The sequence below is a fragment of the Chrysochloris asiatica genome, unplaced genomic scaffold (genome assembly GCF_000296735.1).
Source record: "Chrysochloris asiatica unplaced genomic scaffold, ChrAsi1.0 scaffold00005, whole genome shotgun sequence".
NCBI lineage: Eukaryota > Metazoa > Chordata > Mammalia > Afrosoricida > Chrysochloridae > Chrysochloris > Chrysochloris asiatica.
The window spans coordinates 2,873,283-2,891,926 of NW_006408523.1; the positions used below are offsets into that span (position 1 = coordinate 2,873,283).

Below are 18,644 nucleotides of genomic sequence, written 5' to 3' on the forward strand. Positions count from 1 at the left end.
AGTTGATTTGTGTCATGAATTCCTTTGAATTGCCGAGTTTCTGGTTTTTCATCTTGGAAAAGTGAGATCCGTTTTATTGTGGAGCAGCTGTCATTAGCCTTCCTGTGTACAAAGCTGTGGACACTTCTAGTTGTTACACGAAGTGCCGTCGAGTTGGTTCCGACCCATAGCAACCCTGTATAGGGTTTCTGAGGAGCAGCTGGTGAGCTTGAACCGCCGACCTTGCAGTTCAAACGGCTTTGCAGTCTGGCGCATTAACCCACAGCGCCACACCAGGAAATGGCACTTGAAAATAAATGCTAGGATTGTAAGGACTGATTGGTTTGAATATTGGATTTTCATCCATCTATTTAAGTTTAATTTAACTTATTCATTATAAAAGCCATAATTGCATTTTTTGAGTGCTGTGGATTATCTAGTATGAGTCTCCTAGCTATAGTCTCTGTAACTCCTGTCAAGTGACCCTTAACCCTGACGGATCTGGGTAAGTGAGGGCGGGGAAAGATACTGAAAGGGTGATAGGATTCAGGTGTGCGTGATTGTGAACAGGGTTAATTGTAATTTTAAAAACCTGGAAATCTTTTGAGGGGCGTGATCGGTTTTGCTCTACTGTGGGTTTAAAATGTGCGATCGCAGAAGCTCGGATAGTGTAGTGGTTACAAATTGGGCTGTTAATCTCATGGTCAGCAGTTCGAAACTACCGGGTGTTCCGTGGAAGAAAGATGAGGCTTTCTGCTCTCATAAAGATTTACAGCCTCGGAAAGCCTGTACAGGATCACTGTGAGTCGGAACCGACTCCATGGCACATCACCACCACTGTTAAAAAAGAAGTGTGTCCTTTGGACTTCGAGGTCCCCATTCACTGAACTTCGCAGCAGAACCCAGAGGTAGAACATTGGTGAGTTTCCTGGCCCACAGAGCAAGTACAGCACAGTGTTTCTGGGCAGGAGACCTGGCTGCAGAGTGGAGCGGCTCCAGGCAGTTAACTGGGGAGCCTCAAGCGGAGCACCTTAGGGTGAAGGCTTAGAGCCGAGTAGAATGGCCTTTGGGCATTAGCGCTGTGGGTACTAGACTGTTAACCACAAAGTTGGCAGTTCAAACCACCAGCCCCTCCTTGGAAAAACCTATACTAGATCGCTCTGAGGTTCAGTGGACTTCACAACACTTTAACAACAACAAACGAGCTTTGGTGTAGCACTGTAGGCTAAGCACTGGACTGCTTATCGCAAGGTTGGCAGTTCAAACCCACCAGTCACTTCTTGGAAACCCTATACAGGGTCGCTTTGAGTCAGGACTAACTCAGTAGTACTTCACAACCACAATAAAAGAACTTTGTAGCATTGTCGAACAGGGCAGAGGCCAGACCAAGAGGCTGAGGGTCAGAGAAAGCCCTGTCTGAAAACACAGCAGACTGGAGTTTGTCCTAATCATTCCTAACCCTGAGTCCTAAATTGTTAACTCCCCTAACAAACCTGTGAGTTCTGTGTGACCACTGCAAGGGATTATCAAGTCCAGTAGAGAAGGATGGCTGGCATAGGAATTAGTAAGGAAGATTGGAGAGTGGAGGCATGTCTAGTCTCGTGGTTATAGGAGTTGGCCTTGGGATGATGCCGAATTTGATTCTTGGCTCCTTGTTATGAAGCAGTGGAGGTCGGATGTTGCGTATGGCCAGTGCTGTTTTTTTGCAAGGACCACAGTGTGTCAAGTCAAAGCATACCAGTCTTCTCATCTTGCTGTCCAGAGTTAATCATTGGTGAGTCCATAGGATGAGCACTGGACTGCGGACACAGGGTAAGCTGTCGGAGCCACCAGCTGCTCTGTGGAAGACAGATGACACTTTCTTCTTCCTACAGAGATTGAAAGCCTAGGAGAGCCTGTACAGGGTTGCTATGAGTCGGAACCAAATTGGCGACCCTAAAACAACAAGGAGTCCTTGGTTGGCTTAGGCAGCTAAGTGCTTGAGTCGCTGAAAGGTTGCTGGTTTGAACCCACTCAGAGGCACTTTGGAAGATAGGTCTGGTGATCTGCTTCTGAAAGGTTGTTGTTGTTGTTGTTAAGTACCGTCTAGTTGATTCCGACCCATAGCAACCCTGTACAGGGTTTCCAAGGAGCAGCTGATGAGCTTGAACCACTGACCTTGCAGTACAGACGTCTTTGCAGTCTGACGCATTAGCCCCCTGCGCCACACCAGGACTTCAAATCCCTGTAGAGCACTTGTCCTCTGCACGTGTGAGTCACCAGGGGTTGGAATCAACTTGCCAGCCGTTACAACAGTCATGAATTGTGTTTTGTGTTTTTAGATCTTCTCTAAGTACATACAAGCCTATGGCTGCCAGAGATAGATAAATCAATTCATTGTGTCACAATACACACGTACAAAAAGTTTGTGGAAAAATGCCATTGTCTTTCCACTTGGGTTTTCCACGAGCTTTGTGAAGTCTTCTTACATGTTACATACAAATAGGGATTTTGTAGCAGAATTGCTTACATTTGTTTTTCCGTATTAACTTTCTATGTTGTTTATATGGTCAAATGAGCCCAAACTAGAGCGAAATGGAACATGATTAACAAATGATACTGTTACCTTAGATTGATTTGTTAGCAAATCAATCCCTGTAGTATGTGTGTTTCCTTCTCAGTATTTAGGAATTAGCACTTGATTGCCAGTCCCGATATTTTGTTGTTCGTGCTCTTTTATAAAATAACTTTGTCCTAATCACTAATTCTTGTGAAAGTACATTTCTTCATCTGTCCAAACTGAATGGCGTACCTCTCAAACTCTTCAGCTCTAAGATGATTTTCTAGAAAACAACCGATGCCATGTTTCATCTTTACAGTGTCTCCTCCCTCCCCCCCAACACACACAACTTGTAAAAGCTTTGGCTTTAATGTTACAGTACGTAAAGGTGTGCTCATCTGTGCTGTGCGTTCACTGACTTTGTAGCTAACACAGCTGGGAACCGGCAAGACCTGGAACGCCATAGAACTGCCCTGCGTTTCCAGGTCTTGCAAGGTTTCTGCCTTTGACATAGTGCAGCTCCCAAACTATTTTGTTGCTCATTTTAGTGGAAAATATTTGAACTTTGCTTCTCAGACAATTTGTACCTTACACAGCTCCTGGCTTTTCAAAGGTTTTGCTATAGTTCTCATCCGTGAAAAAAATTGGTCTTGCTTTTGTTGTTGTTGTTGTTGTAATTATATCTGTTAGGACAATTATAATAATTACTTTTCTAATTTTATTTTTACGTGTTAAAAACAAGTAATCCTAGCTTAAGAAAAATAGGAATAGTATGCTGGTAATGTATACATAATGCAAAAAAAAAAAAAAGGTGTGGAGGTGGTAGCTAAGCCCCCCTCTAACTACAGAAGAAGGAGACTCAAAGTCAGAACCAGCCCAAGGCTGATCCTGTGAGGTAGAGGTCAGCCGTGCATCCACCCTCCACCCTTATCAACTGTGACCCCAGCCACTCCTCCCCCGCCATGCCACTTCTCTGCTGGGCTGCCCAGAATTCTCCTACAATGCTCATGATTTAGGGGGTTTATTAGGGCAGTGAACAGGGTACAATTCAGGATCAGGGACAACTCACGCTACAGCAGTTCTCTGGCCAGGAGGGCCTCTTCTTAGACCTGTGGCTCCTGGGCTCGTCCTGCTCAGGCTAACGTTACAAAGCTCCTCTAGCACTGGGCATAAATGCCCAACAGGCAGCCCCTATAACAAGGCAGCCAGCGTCTGGTTCGAAGGCACACAGCCTCACATAGTCCATGGGCCAGGAGCCTTTCTCTCTCTCCAGGCCTCTCGCTGCCTCTGCTGCCATCACTTTCCCAAACAGGGGTCTTGCACTGTGCTCATGCTCTTTCTTGATGGTTCCTGCTTGTGAGCTGACTCCTTTTAAACCGAGTGGGACGACAGAAGTACTCCACCCAGCAATTAGAGTCCCATACGTTCTGTGTGCATGGTCCCACGCAGTTATTTGGTGGGAGTTACAATGGGACTCGATGGCACATAACAACAACAACAACAACAAAGACCATGGCTAGGAGAGATAAGTCAATTCTTTGTGCCACAATGCACAAATACAAATGTAAATAGCTCAAAGGTGCACAGTAGTCTCCTTCCCTCCTCAGTTCTCTGATTCCCCTCTCTAAAGACAGCTCTCTAGTTGATTAGGTTGTTGTTGTTAAGTGCTGTTGAGTCGGTTTTGACTCATAGCGACCCTGTGTAAGGTTTTTGAGGAGCGGCTGGTGGGCTTGAACTGCCGACCTTGCGGTTCAGACTGACTTTACAGTCGAGCGTATTAACCTGCAATGCCACACCAGCACTCCAGTTCTTTAGATACCTATCCAGACACAGTCTTCATCTAGGTAAATAGTCTCTCACATGTTTCCCTTTCCCTTTGTTTACCAATAACGGCTGTTGTCAGTACAGCTAAGGAACTGCCAGACATCCAAGCTGGATTCAGAAGGGGACGTGGAACATGGGATATCATTGCTGATGTCAGATAGATCTTGGCTGAAACAGAGGTTACCAGAAAGGATGTCTACTTGTATTTCATTGCCTCTGCAAAGGCATTTGACTGTGTGGATCGTAATAAACTAAGGATAATATTCCAAAGAATGGGAGTTCCAGGATACTTATTTGTACTCATGAGGAAGCAAGAGGCAGTCGTTAGAACAGAACAGGGAGATGCTGAATGGTTTAAAATCAGCAAAGAATTGTGTTAGGGTCGTTTCCTTTCACCATATTTATTCAGTCTGTACACTGAGTGAATCATCAGAGAAGCTCGTCTATATGAAGGAGAACATGGCATGAGGATTGGAGGAAGACTCATGAACAAGCTGTGACAAGCAGAGGACACAACCTTACGTGTTGTAAGGGGAGAGGACTTGAAGTAATTTTTAACTGATGAAGATCAAAGAATAGTCTTTGGTATGGATTGCATCTAAAACAAAAATCCCTAACACTGTACCAGTAAACGAGGCAAAGAGAAGAGATTGCAGTTGTCCAGGGTTTCATTTGGCTTGGATCCACATCCATGCCCATAGACTCGGCTGTCAGGAAGTCCTATGACATGCTGCATTGGACAGATAGGCTGCAAAAGACCACTTGAAAGGGTTAAAAAGCAAAGATGTTATTTTGTGGACAAAAGTGCACTTACCCAAGCCATGGTATTTTCAGTTGCTTCACATGCATATGAAAGCTGAACAACAGTGAAGAAAGAAGACCAAAGAAGAGTTGATACCTTTGGATTATGATACTGGTGACGAATATGAAACCTACCGTGGTGGACTGCCAGAAGAATGAACAGATCTGTCTGGGAAGAAATAGATCCAGACGCTCGTCAGAAGTGAGGGTGGCCAGGCTTCGTCTCATGTACTTAGGACATGTTGTCAGGCGGGACCAGATAACAGTCCAGTCCAGTGTGTATTCTGCAGCGCCAGACCCAGGAGTGTATGTGTTTATACATCATATGTACATACGTGGAGTTCTGGGGTGGCGCCGTAGGAGAAGCACTGCTGACTGCAAGGTCAGTGCTTCTAACCCACTAGCCACTCCTTGGAAACCCTAAGCCCAGATGACTGGCTCCACAGCACTTAACAGCAGCAAATACACATACGTTAGGGGGCTCACAGAATCATTAGCCGTTTTGATTTAAATGTGCCCATTCAAAAACAAAAGGAGCTCTGGTAGCGCAAGGTCAGCAGTTCGAAACTACCAGCTGCTCCGTGGGAGAAAGATAGGGCTTTCTCCTCCAGTAAAGATTTACAGCCTTGGAAACCCTGTTCAGGGTCGCTATGGGTCGGAACCAACTCAATGGCACTTAACAACAACAATTCAAAAACAAAACACAAAATCTCCATATATTTCCCATGCTGTTGGCTGAAAATGAAATATTTGACATATTTATCCCTATCAAATCTGCACCTGCAAGAGTTTTTCTCAGTGGCTCTCATTATCTAGAGGTAGCCATTTTTACCATATTTTTAGTAACCTAGTAATGAACTTCAAGGAGCTCTGGTAGCGTAGTGATTACGAGTCTTGAGGTTGCGAACCTCAGGGTCAGCAGCGGGAAGCCACCAGCCGGGAGAAAGATGAGGCTTTCTGCTCCTGTAAAAATTTACAGCCTCAGAAATGCTATGCACGATCGCTATGAGTCGGAACCGACTCCATGGCACATAACCACCACTAGTAGCAGCAGCATTAATGAACTGATAAAAACATGGTGCTGTGGGTTAATGAGCTGGAATGTAAAGTTGGTTTGAACCACAAGGTCGATGGTTTAAACTCACCAGCTGCTCCTCAAAAACTCTATAGAGGGCCACTATGGGTGGGAACTAACTTGATGGTACTTAACAATAGTAAGTTCATATTTTTAAATTGTGTCTGTGAAATTCATTTGTGGGTTTAATAGACGTCATCCACTGCCACTGAGTTGATTCTGACTCAACATCCTACCCTTAGATCTGCTCCTCAGGGTTTCCGAGACTGTAAACCTTTATGGTGACAAACTCCCTCATCTTTTTTTCTTTGAGGTGTGCCTGGTGGGTTTGAACCATTGATCTTTGGTTTTAGCTCAGTACTTAACCTCCTGTGCCACTCGGGCTCCTGTAGTTAATAAAAGATTACCGTTATTGGTCTTGTTGTCTTTATCTATTTTCTCAAAAGCTACTTTGAAAAACATCAACTAATCCGAACATGATACTTTTGTGTACTATCGAGTCAGTTCCAACTCCCAGTGACCCTGTATAGGGTTTCTGAGGAGTGGTTGGTGGGTTTGAACTGCTGACATTGTGGTTAGCAGCCCAGTGCTGATCCTACGGCGTCACACCGGGAGTCCAGTCAGAGCAGGACAGCTAGAAAAGGCTGCCCAGGACTATATGCACGGAGTTTAATGAACTGGTTTCTTTCTCTGATCTTTTCCTAAACTAAACTCTGTCTCTGGACTGAACCACTTTTCCTGAATCTGGCTGTTCACTGGGGTGAAAGGATTCAGGGATGAAGGCAGCCAGCCTTTAGGTTAGCAGTCCAGTGCTTACCCTAATACCACCCCAGGACTCCCCATACTAAATCAACGAGCACTTACTGAATGCAGAAAATGGGTTGGTTGGTTTTCTGTTCCTGAGTTACTTTTGTGAGCAAACACATGACAGCCCCTTCCTCCATGGACTTGACATTTCAAGGGGCCAGACAGATACTGTCGATATGAGGGGGCTTTGAAGACGTTCCTGGAAAAATCACAGTATCTTTAAGAAAAATTTCCCCACATGTTTTTTGAAGCCCACTGAGAACTATGACCCTGGCAATTTTACAGTATGTTAAAAAAGGAGGAGTGAAAAGTAGATCAGAGCAGGAGGGAATGGGAATGCCGGAGTGTTAAATGTTCAAGGAGGAGGGCAGAGTAGCCGTCACTGCAGAGAAGCCAACGGGGTGCAGGCCAGTGAAGCCAGCTGGGAGGACATGATGGACGGTTGTGGGATCGTTCTGAGGCTGAGGCTGGTGTCGGGTGAGGAAGGGACAGAGTACGGCTTCCACTGTTACTTGAAATGAAAACTTGAGGTTTTGAGCCAGAGTAGAACTAGGATTTGGCTCAGATGCTTAAAGGATATCTGGCAAGGGAGAGGTATTGAGGGAATCTGGTGACTTAGGCAGGATGAGGAATCCTGGTGGCACAGTGGACTGCTAACCATAAAGTCAAGGGTTCAAACTCACCAGCTGCTCTGTGGGAGAAAGATGACGCTGTCTGCTGCTGTAAAGATTTACAGCCTTAGAAACCCCCCAGCTGTTTCTGTGGGTTGGAATCATATTCAAAGGATATTTAAAAAGGAACATGCTTTGAGTTCGTGTTTTGTGCCATTGAGTCGGTTCCAACTCATGTTGTTGTTATGTGCCGTGGAGTCGGTTCCGATGCATAGTGACCCTGTACAGGGTTTCCGAGGCTGTAAATCTTCACGGGAGCTGAAAGCCTTATCTTTCTCCTGCAGAACAGCTGGTAGACTTGAACTGCCGACCTTGAGGTTAGCATCCCGATTCGTAACCACTACGCTACCAGAGCTCCTAACATTGGGATAATTTTGTTTAATAAAGCTTTCTGGCAGCCCCTCCCTCCGCAGGTGGTTTATCAGGACCTCACCTGGTTGCTACTAGGAAGACAGTATGACTTTCTGGCTTAGCCAGCCCCCCACCCACTTGAATCAGAAACCTTTAGGTGTGGTCTGGCGTCCTCTCCAAAGACGCTGAAGGCACTGGAGCAAGTAGAGTGCTTGCTTGAGAGGTTATCACTTTCTCAGAAACCAAAGATAAAGACGAAATTCTTTGCCTGTGGATAAAGTTAACCCCACATTAGCCTATCTCAGAAATTTGGGAAAAGAATTGGAAATATCTGTGATTTGCTGGGTAGCTTCCAAAGTGGTAGCCTTCTCAGTTGTCAACCATGAGTTTTGAATGATCTTACAGTGATAATCAGCCAAAAAGAGGAAGACCCTAACTAGATGGATTGGCATACTGGCAGCAGCAGTGGACTTTACAAACCTAACAATTGGGAGGACGGCATGGGTCTGGCCACTGTTTTGGTCTGCTCTGCATAGGGTTGCTAGGAGTCGGGACTGACTCAATTGTACCTAACACCACCACCACCAATGTTCTGCAAGGAGTCGACTGGTCTCAGAAGCACATGTCTCTCACTTCACTGAGAAAACAGTTAGGGCTGCGGATGACTTCTCAGAACACTGATTGCTGTATTGGTAGCTTTTGATTGTTTAGAAAACAGCAGTCATCTTAGCAGAGATCCCACACTACAGTGATCTTACCTCGGAAGATTCTTCTCAGGATTCAGATGTTGTTAAGTACTGTGGAGTCGGTTCCAACTCATAGTGACACTGTACAGGGTTTCCGAGGCTGTAAATCTTTACGGGAACAGAACGCCTCATCGTCCTCCCACAGAACTGCTGGTAGTTTCGAACTGCTGACCTTGAGGTTGACAGCCCGACTTGTAACTACTGTGTTACAGTATTCAGATGTTATTGTTGTTGTTAAGTGTCATCAAGTCGGTTCAGACCCATAGTGACCCTGTATAGGGTTTCCGAGGAGCAGCTGGTGAGCTTGAACCGCCAACGTTGCAGTTCAAACGGCTTAGCAGTCTAGCACATTAACCCACAGCGCCACACCAGGACTCCACAGTATTCAGATGATGTTGTTGTTGTGAAGTGCTGTCAAGTTGCTTCCAACCCATAGTGACCCTGTATAGGGTTTTCAAGGAGCAGCTGGTGAGCTTGAACTGCCGACCTTGCAGTTCAGACGGCTTTGCAGTCTGGTGCATTAACCCACAGCGCCACCCCAGGACAGGTGGTGATAAATAGTTGATGTAGTTGCTCTTCAGTGAGTGTGTGGTTCATTCATTGTGGAAGGCTTATAATAGTGCAGTACTCCTCAGGCTCGGAGCTTTATCATAGACTTGCTGGCGTTCTTCTCTGGTGGAGAAAACCAAGTGATAATGCTTTTAACAATTTCAGGTCAGTGTCTTGTATATTCTCCAGTATGGAACAGTAAGTTCTCAGCTGAATAATTACAAGCCTCTTGATCCCTCTACAATTGCTCTTTCTGATGCTTCTTGCTTTTTGGAGTGTGCATTGCTGTGGCTCATCTTGGTCCAAAGACGTGAAGGTTCTCACAAGGCCAGTATTACCCATATAGTATGAAAACTATGCCAACCTCCTCTCGGGAGTTCTGGTCTTCAATGCAGGTGGCTCACTCTTTAGATGACATCTACTTCTTGTTGTTGTTAAGTGCCATCGAATTGGTTCTGACTCATACTGAGACCCTGTATGGGGGATTTCTGAACTGCTGACCTGTATTGATCCACCCCATGCCCTAACTAAAGAGCTTAATTATCAGAGATTTATTGAACACTTACTTCAGTCAATTGATGAATATGAGGACATACTACACACGACCCTAACTACTTATGACTGTGTAGGAAAGGAGATGGAAATGTACATATTATTGACAATAGGATATGCTATGTATGCTACAGGCATAAAATGTGGGACAAATTCTGTTTTAAGATATTTTGGGAAAGATGTAAGACGTCAACCTGGTGGGAAAGAATGGCTTTCCAGGCAGAAGAGAACAAGGACACACAGGTTTTGTTCTGGAGCCTGGAGCCAGGTGGTAGGAGGCTGCATCATGTATTGCGGTGGCCCTTCGAGGCTATGCTAATGGGTGACAAGGTAAGAGCTGTTTACACAGTGGTCATTGTGGCAGTTTCATGGCGGTAGGTTAAGTCCTGTATACTCAGTCTTACTAGGAGGACAGGTTGGGACTAGAGTCCTAGGGTGCTTTGAATCGGAATCAACTTAACACAGTGGGTTTGGGTTTGATTTAGGGCAGTGGAAGTGAATATAGGGGGCACATTTAAGAGAGATTTGGGGGTGCAACTACTTCACAGGATGGGATGAGGGAGAAAAAGGAGCCAGGGATACCTTGAGTTTTCGTTGTTGTTAGGTGCCATCAAGTTGGGACCAATCCATGTCGACCCTCTTTAGGGTTTCCAAGGAGCAGCAGGTTTGCAGCCCAGCACATGAACCCACAGTGCCACAGTGGTTCTTTTGGGGTGGTGGGAAGAGTGGCTCGGAATGTGGTTGTAGCAAGCACAGCAGGCTACTTGCTGAGAGATGCTCAAGAGAAAAGGATGCCAGAACTAATGGATTCAACATAGATGGTTGCACCTCCTGCAAAGACCCATCTGTGCTTAAGAGTAGGTTCAGCTGTATACATACGTGAACCAGATCAGCGGATCTGCACCGGTAAACACAGATCACGTGGGCACTTATGTTCATTGAGAAGTCCTGGGGTAGTGCTGTGGGTTAATGTGCTGGACCGCAAGGTCAGTTTGAACTGCAGGGTCGGCAGTTCAGACTCACCAGCCACTCCTTGCAATCCCTGTGTAGGGTCATTATGAGTTGGAACTGTCTCAGCGGCACTCAACAACAACAAATTTGTTGAAGCCACAGTTATTGGTACTTCTCAGACATAACTAGACACCTCCCAAGATTGTTTGCCTAGGTTTGAAAGCATAGGAACATAGTGTTACGGGACGGTTCTGTCCATTGGTATAACATAACTGGCAGAGTTATGTTTTGCTGTGAAGCTTGTCTGTTGTGGCCATTTAAGATAATACAGCTATTAGTACCTGCTAATCAGGAGTGAAGGAGATAGATATAAAGCTAACCAGAGTCTCAGAAGGAATGACTCGTCATGATTGTAGATGGGGGTGGGGGGGTGGGCAGCTACCACCGTTCATCAGTTTGACCAAGTTCATATTAGATGATTCCAAAAAATACAGACCAAAACTCAGATTCCACAAAAGTTCACATCAGCTGGGACCACTTGAGACCAGGAGGACCACCTGAGAGTATGTCCTTGAGACACTTTTTAACCCTTGAACCAGAGCGATCCCGAGATCACCTTTTAACCAAAAAGCAGAGCCCCACCCACAGTAAACGCCCTGGACTGCAGTGTCACTTTGGATGGTAAGGACGGTGGTTCAAGCTCACCAGCTGCTCCTCGGAACCCCTACACAGAATTACTGTGAGTCGGAACCCAACGCGGTGGCACTGAACAACAATATCAACAATCTGTCCGATGGGTCGGTGCTCTACTAGAAAACCATATGTAGCCGAGTCCTGGGGTGGCACTCTAGGTTCATCTCTGGTCTTTTAGCTGCAAGATTGGTGGTTCCAACCCACCAGCTGCTGCTCCTCAGTCACCCCATAGAGGGTTGGTCTGAGTTGGAACCAACTCGATAGCACTTAACAACAACAACAACTGAGTCCAAAAGGCCAGCATTTAACCCAAAGTAAAGATGAGACTCTATGGAGGCAGGGAAGTGGAGTGCTGGAATGGATCAACCAGAACGCAGTGAAAGCCGTTATTGGCCCATTGTGACTACATACCTTACGTCACTGGTCAGTCTGTGTGGAGATTGTCACACAGGAGCTTGACTTGTGCAGACTTGTCTCCAGAAAGATTAAAAAAAAAAAGACTAAAAAATGAAATGTGTGAAAATTGTCAAATGGGAACTGAATATGTTGTATAAACTTTTACTAAAAATATAATAAAAATTACTAGAAAAGAATAAGTAAGAGCTGAATGCATTCTCCAGTATTTACTTGATGTATGATTGATTGCCTGATAAGGTACTATCCTTCTGTTAGCTTAAGTCAGTATGGAGCTGCTGCCCTTCCTGAATGGTCCATCCTATCTCCTGTCTGCAGAATGGCTTTTCTGGCCTTAGGAATCGTCCTCCTTTGAGGATGGGTCAGGAGGAAGAGTCCCGAGGGGCCTGGCTGTTGACCATATGAACGTTTCCAGGAGACTCTGCAGCGGTTTAGGTTGCTCTGTCATCTCGCTGGAGTACTGGTGTGCTGTCAGATGTGCCCTGGACCATCAGGGTGATTTGAACTGCAAGGTGGTGGTTCAAACCCACCAGCCGCTCCTTGGAAAACCCTATAGAGGCTCGCTATGAGGAGGAACCGACTCAGCCAGTGGCACTTAACAACAACAGTAACATCCTTTTACTCAAAGAAGAGGGTGAGGAAACTGGGCATGCACCAGGCTGCTGTTGGTGTCTGAGAGGTGTGATTAATAGAAAACAAATGGCCGCCTCTGTGGTCTCAAGTTGGTCAGCCTGAACACTGCTTAGACAGGTTTTCAGAACCAACAACTGTTTTTGGAGGCGTGCCTGCCTTTTGTTTATGAACGGGTGAATAAAAGTAAGTATGACAAGGATAGGAGACTTTCACCAGTATTTTGGAACACAGAGACGGAATTAATCTGTTGTCCCTGAACTCATCCTAACGGCCGGCCTTTCCCTTCCCTTTCAGTTCCTGGAATAGATGGGGGCGCCCTAACTGACACTAGTCTCACGGACTCCTATTTCAGCACCAGCTTTATTGGAGTCAATGGATTTGGAAGCCCCGTAGAAACAAAATATCCTTTGATGCAGGTATGGTTAGTACGGATTTATATTGCACTCAGCCCTGATACTTATTTCAGGGACAGAGGCCGTTTGGAGTCTCCATCTCGTCCTATTCTTGTTGAGTGGGAAGCAGGACAGTAGGAGCTGGTGAGGTGGGTGGGATACAGAGAAACCGTCTCTGGTAGCGTAGTGGTTACGAATCAGGCTGCGAACCTTAAGGTCAGCGGTTTGAAACTACCAGGCGCTCCGTGGGAGAAAGATGAGGCTTTCTACTCCCGTAAAGATTTACAGCCTCGGAAACCCTGTACGGGGTTGCTATGGGTCGGAACCGACTCGACGGCACTTAACAACAACAACAACAACGGTTGCAGACGGGTAGCGTGACAGTGGAGAATGTAGAGGGTAGACATTTGTGCCTCTCCTCTCTTGTTTTCTGTGGCTCAGGGAGACTCAGCTAGTTCATGGAGTCCTGGGGTGGCGCTGTGGATTAATGCACTGGACTGCAAAGTCAGTTTGAACCAAGATTGGTGGTTCAAGCTCACCAGGAGCTCCTTGGAAATCCTATACAGGGTTGCTATGCGTTGGAACCGACTTGATGTCACTTAACAACAACAACAAGTAGTTCATGGCAAACTGGAATGAAGATAATGGCGTTTTTCCACAAACTTGCTGAAACCCCCTCTTATATTGTTTTTATTTTTTTTTTAAAGCTGGAAGTTTGTTGTTTTTTTTTTAATTTATAGGATGCTTTATTTTGAGTTATGTGATAGTTTACATGGGAGGACATTAGTTTCACATTAATCCCATCGTATATTGTTTCCTTGCCATGGTTACAATCCCCTTCATGCATCATCCACCAACCGCAGGGTATACCCCACAAGCCTGACCCCCAGTCGTCAGCACACAGACTGCCTCCCTCTCCGGGTCCAAAGTCCCCAGCCACTCCATCTCTCTGCATCATTGTCTCTGCCTCCATCTCTGGCATCACCACTTCCCTGGGTAGGGTTCCGTTCTCTGCTCTTCTCCCTGGATGGTCCCAGGGACCTCTGCCCCTAGACTGCAAAGTTAATCCCTCCCCTCACTTTGCTTAAAATGTCTACCTTTACATTTCCAGCCCTCACAATTAGTCCTGATAGCGTAGATTATTTAAACTTTGCAGTGATGGTAGTTTGGAGTAGATAATGTGGCCTAATGCATGCAGAAGGATGTGTGGTGAAGAGTGTCTCTCCCCGCACCGCACATCAGGCTAACTCGAGTCTGAGGTCACCTTTCTAGAGGCAGCTGTCATTACTGGGTAGCACACGAGTTACTGGTTTCCCGTGTGTACTTTCAGGAAGATTCGGTTCGTATACAAGCATGTTAATTGGTTTTATTTTACTTAAATTTTTAATCTCCGCCCCCTGATGCCGTCACCTTATTTTCTAGCTCTTTCTTGAATTCTAGTCTAGAAGGCTTTGATTTTGATTGCCCCGGACGTTAAAGTCCCAGTATTTGAGGGAGCTCCGTTTACGTTAGAGGGCATCTTTGAATTGTTCAGTTACCTACTTGGTTCTTTTCACCAGTACTCTTTTCTTGCATGCCATGCAATGCCGAGGAAGTTGTTTTAGATGGGAAAAGCGGCATTTGGTAGAATTGTCCTGAAGTTGGAAAGCATGCCACTGTTGGCCATGGGAAACGCTCTTCATATTGCAGTTGGTGTTCTGTGATGCTCTGCTTTGGACCGCTCTCTCCATAACCACAATTGTTGTTGTTGTTGTTGTGTGTCATCAACATCAGTTCTGCCTCATAGTGACCCTGTATAGGGTTTCCTAGGAGTGGCTGGTGAGCTTGAACCGCCACCCTTGTGGTTCAAACCGACCTTGCAATCCATCACTTAACTTAGCCTGCAGTGCCACACCAGCACTCTAACATAATCATTTTTTTTATAAATAAAAAGTTAAAACATACAGAAACACATTGATTTTCAGTGAAAAATCCTCACTGGTTTTTGGATCTCCTGTTATAATCACGGTGGTGGTGGTGGTGTGCCGGGGAGTTGGTTCCCATTCATAGCGACCCTACTTAGGGTTTCCAAAGCTGTAAATCTTTACGGGTGCAGAAAACCTCATCTTTCTATCGAGAAAAGACTGGGAGTTTTGAACTGCTGACCTTGAGGTTAGCAGCCCGATTCATAACCACTATGCTCTCAGAGCTCCTGGAATCACAGTAGGAGACCTAAGGAAATCAGTGCAGTTCTGTATGTTTTAATTTTTATTTACAAACAGTTGAGATTTCATGTAGACAGGCACACTGTAAGACAGTTGGATTATAAGCATATGGTGGTGATGGTGGTTGTATGCCTTGGAGTCGGTTCTGACTCATAGCGACCGTATACAGGGTCTTTACAGGAGCAGAAAGCCTCATCTTTCTCCTGCGGCATAGCTGGTAGTTTCGAACTGCTGACCTTGTGGTTCGCAGTCTGATTTGTAACCACTACGCTACCAGAGCTCCTTATGAGCATATGAGGGGGTTCAAAAAGTTTGTTGGAAAATGGAATGGAATTTTTTCACAAAATGCACAACTCCCTCCCCCCCCCCCAAGCTTTCTTTTTTGGATGCATAATTTAACTACTTTTGTGGTTAAGTGCCGGTTAAGTGGCCGTTGAGTTGATTCTAACCCGTAGCGACCCTGTATAGGGTTTCTAACCCATAGCAACTTTGTATATGGTTTCTGAGGAGCAGCTGGTGAGCTTGAACCACCGACCTTGCAGTTCAAACAATTTTGCAATCTGATGCATAAGCCCGCAGCACCACACCAGGACTCCTTAACTACTTTATGTATGATTAATTATACGTTTTCTTATTTTTGACTAGTATGTGCGCCACATGCTTTTCATATTTATTATTATATTTAAAGCACCTGTAGGCCCCCCCCCTCCATTAAAAAAACTGCAGATTTTGCACTAGGGAAAGTGTGTGGTCAGTCTCAGGGTTACAGAGTTACAGCTGGAGCTGGACTATCAGTCCAGAGCTCCTAACATACTCTTTAAAGCACTAGGTTAGAGAACCAGTAGGAAGCAAGGACTTGCGGACAGGGGCAGGTGGACCTTCCGGAATGGAGAAACTGGAGAGGCTGTGGTGTGAATCCAGAAAGCCTGTGGTATAGCTAGAGAACGGAGAACAGACCAGTTTTATAGGCTCTGTGTGAAGTGGAGTCCTGGGGTGACGCTGTGGGTCAATGTGCCAGACTGCAAAACCATTTGCACTGCAAGGTCGGTGGTTCAAGCTCACCAGCTGCTTCTTGGGAACCCTATATAGGGTCGCTATGGGTCGGAACCGATTCGATAGTACTTAACAACAACAATAAATAAAATGTGGTGCTGCAGGGTAAGAACTGGACTGCTAACTGCAAGGTCGAGTGGTTTGACACTCAGCAGCCACTCCTTGGGAACCCTATAACAGGGTCACTGTAAGTCAGCACTGACTCAGTGGCACTTAACAACAACAGCACAAGGTGTTGGGAGGGTAGTAAGCACTGCGAGAGGGTGCCAGAGGCTTTGTTAACGGTATCCACAGCCAGCTGGTGCCTATCACAACTCATCCACGTACACAGCCTTGCTTTCCTTTAAGGAATCTTATTCCAGGAATATGAGAACTCTGAGGAAACTTGGAGCTTATATATGTCTTGCCAAAGCTAATAAGTTGTGAAAGTGGAAATCAAAATAGCTCAGCAACGTTGGCTTTAACTCACTGAACGGTGAGTAAAGTTTTCATTGGGTGTGCTGTAGAGTCTGGAGAGATGGCGTGGAGGGGAGGAGGTAAGGAGAGGCAGCCTTAACTGAGTTGGCTCCATGCTCTTCATGCTGTATTCCTCAGTGATGTGATGTTTATTTTGCAGAGAATGACTAATAGTAGCAGCTCGCCAAGCCTTCTAAATGACAGTGCCAAGCCATATGCAGGCCATGGTAAGACACATTGCCTTTCACTCTTCTGACTTTCAAATCAAAACAAATACCCATGGTAGAAATTATGGGAAATAGAGACAAATGTAAACAAGAAAACCCCGGCTATTTTCCCACTCCGATGGCTGTTAGGGTTAGGTTTTTATCCTGTTTCTATCTCTGTCTCCACCTATGTGTGTGTGTACATAAGAGGGTGAGTGGTAAAGTATTGCTCCTAGGGCGATTCCCAACAAGCTGTTGAAACAAGTCTCTGTGATCAGTGGACAGCCACAGACAAGTTTGCTCAGGAATCCGCTTGTCTTAGTCTCACTAGGGTGCCTTTAAAAAATGGTCTGATCAAAACAGACTGACTGAGGGCATCTGCTGCTGGCGAGTCGGTTCTGACTCCGAGTGGTCGCACGTAGGGTTTCTAAGGCTATAAATCTTTATGGGAGCAGAAAACCTCATGAGTCTCCCATGGAGTGTTTGGTTGGTTTGAACTGCTGACTTGACACCTAGCAGCCCAGCACACAATCACTATGCTTACCAGGGCTCCTGAGGGCATCTGCTGGGCCAGTTACATTCAAGGCACAGAGGTTAGCACAGAAGGTTAAGGTGACTGTTTTTCTTGAATCACTAAAGGGTCATCTTGATACATTTTCTTAAGGATGGATGCAGGATGATTATGGGAGCTGATTAGGAAGAAGTTTTAAGAAAATGGCAAACTGCATTAGTGAGGAAAAGGCCAGGAAATTATGCCAAGGAATTTTTTTTTCCCCCATCATGACAATTCACCTGCTCAGTCTTTGAGAGTAACAAGGGCTGTTGTCATGAAAACTCATTGGGAAATCTGACTCTTTCTGCTCCCCAGCCTCGATCGTACCCCTTCAAACTTCTCTTTGTTCCCCAAATTAAAAGGAACATTGAGAAGGAACATGATTTGACTCAAACTACCGAAAATTACTGAAGAAATTCTTTGCGGGGAAGGATGAGAGGAATGGAAACATGCCTTCAGAAGTGTGTAGACCTGGGGAAGGCTTTAGGCTGAGAAACACTGGCTTCTTGTCTTGATATTTTTGCTGAATGAAGGTTTCCATAATATTGCAGCAATACTTTTTGATTTACCCTCGTATGTATATACACATATGTGTCATAGTAAGCATGTCTTATTATAACACAAATGCTTCTCCATCATTATCAATTAAATTCCATGTTTTTGTTTTATAGTTTACTTAACTGTCTTTGTTTCTGTTTTTAAAACTATTACATTTCAGTGTATGCATAAATTTCTGTTCGTATTTTGGGTTTCTTTTGAATATATTGTTTAAAGTAGATTTACTGTTTCAAAGATTGTGGCCACCTTATATAGTCTTTTGATACAGACTTTCCAGCTGTGTTTCTGTATCCCATTTTAAGAATAAATACTTAAAAGGATGGATTTGGTTAAATCTGTGACCATTTGAGCATTTTTGCACCACATCAGTTCAAACGTGTTTACAGACATGGATAGTGGTGAGAGTAAGAATTTGCACTTTAATAATGTCCTGTAAGGGAGAGTTTATGTGTGGGTGTCAGGCAAATCTCCATCACTAGCTGGAAATTTCAACTTTGTTTCTTTAATGTTGAAAAATATTACTAAGACTTGTGTGTAATACTACAGTACTTTTTGCTTTCCTGTATAGGTGAGATGCTAACATTTAAATGCCATCAATGATAGCTTAGGGGATGACTAAAGCTACCTATGTTTAGTC

General features: G+C 45.1%; 1 protein-coding gene across 2 annotated transcripts in view; it reads left to right on the forward strand.

Moving 5' to 3' along the window:
• The first annotated feature begins 12,878 nt into the window (after positions 1–12,878).
• Positions 12,879–18,644, forward strand: part of PAN3 (PAN3 poly(A) specific ribonuclease subunit homolog (S. cerevisiae)) — a 115,690-nt gene continuing 109,924 nt past the window's right edge. The window contains exons 1-2 of one of the 2 annotated variants that reach the window (XM_006831941.1): positions 12,879–13,001; positions 16,851–16,917. In XM_006831941.1, coding sequence (XP_006832004.1) covers positions 12,996–13,001; positions 16,851–16,917 — 73 coding nt within the window. In that variant the 5' untranslated portion in view covers positions 12,879–12,995. The remainder of the gene's footprint in view (positions 13,002–16,850; positions 16,918–18,644) is intronic. The other variant, XM_006831940.1, reaches the window with a different exon arrangement.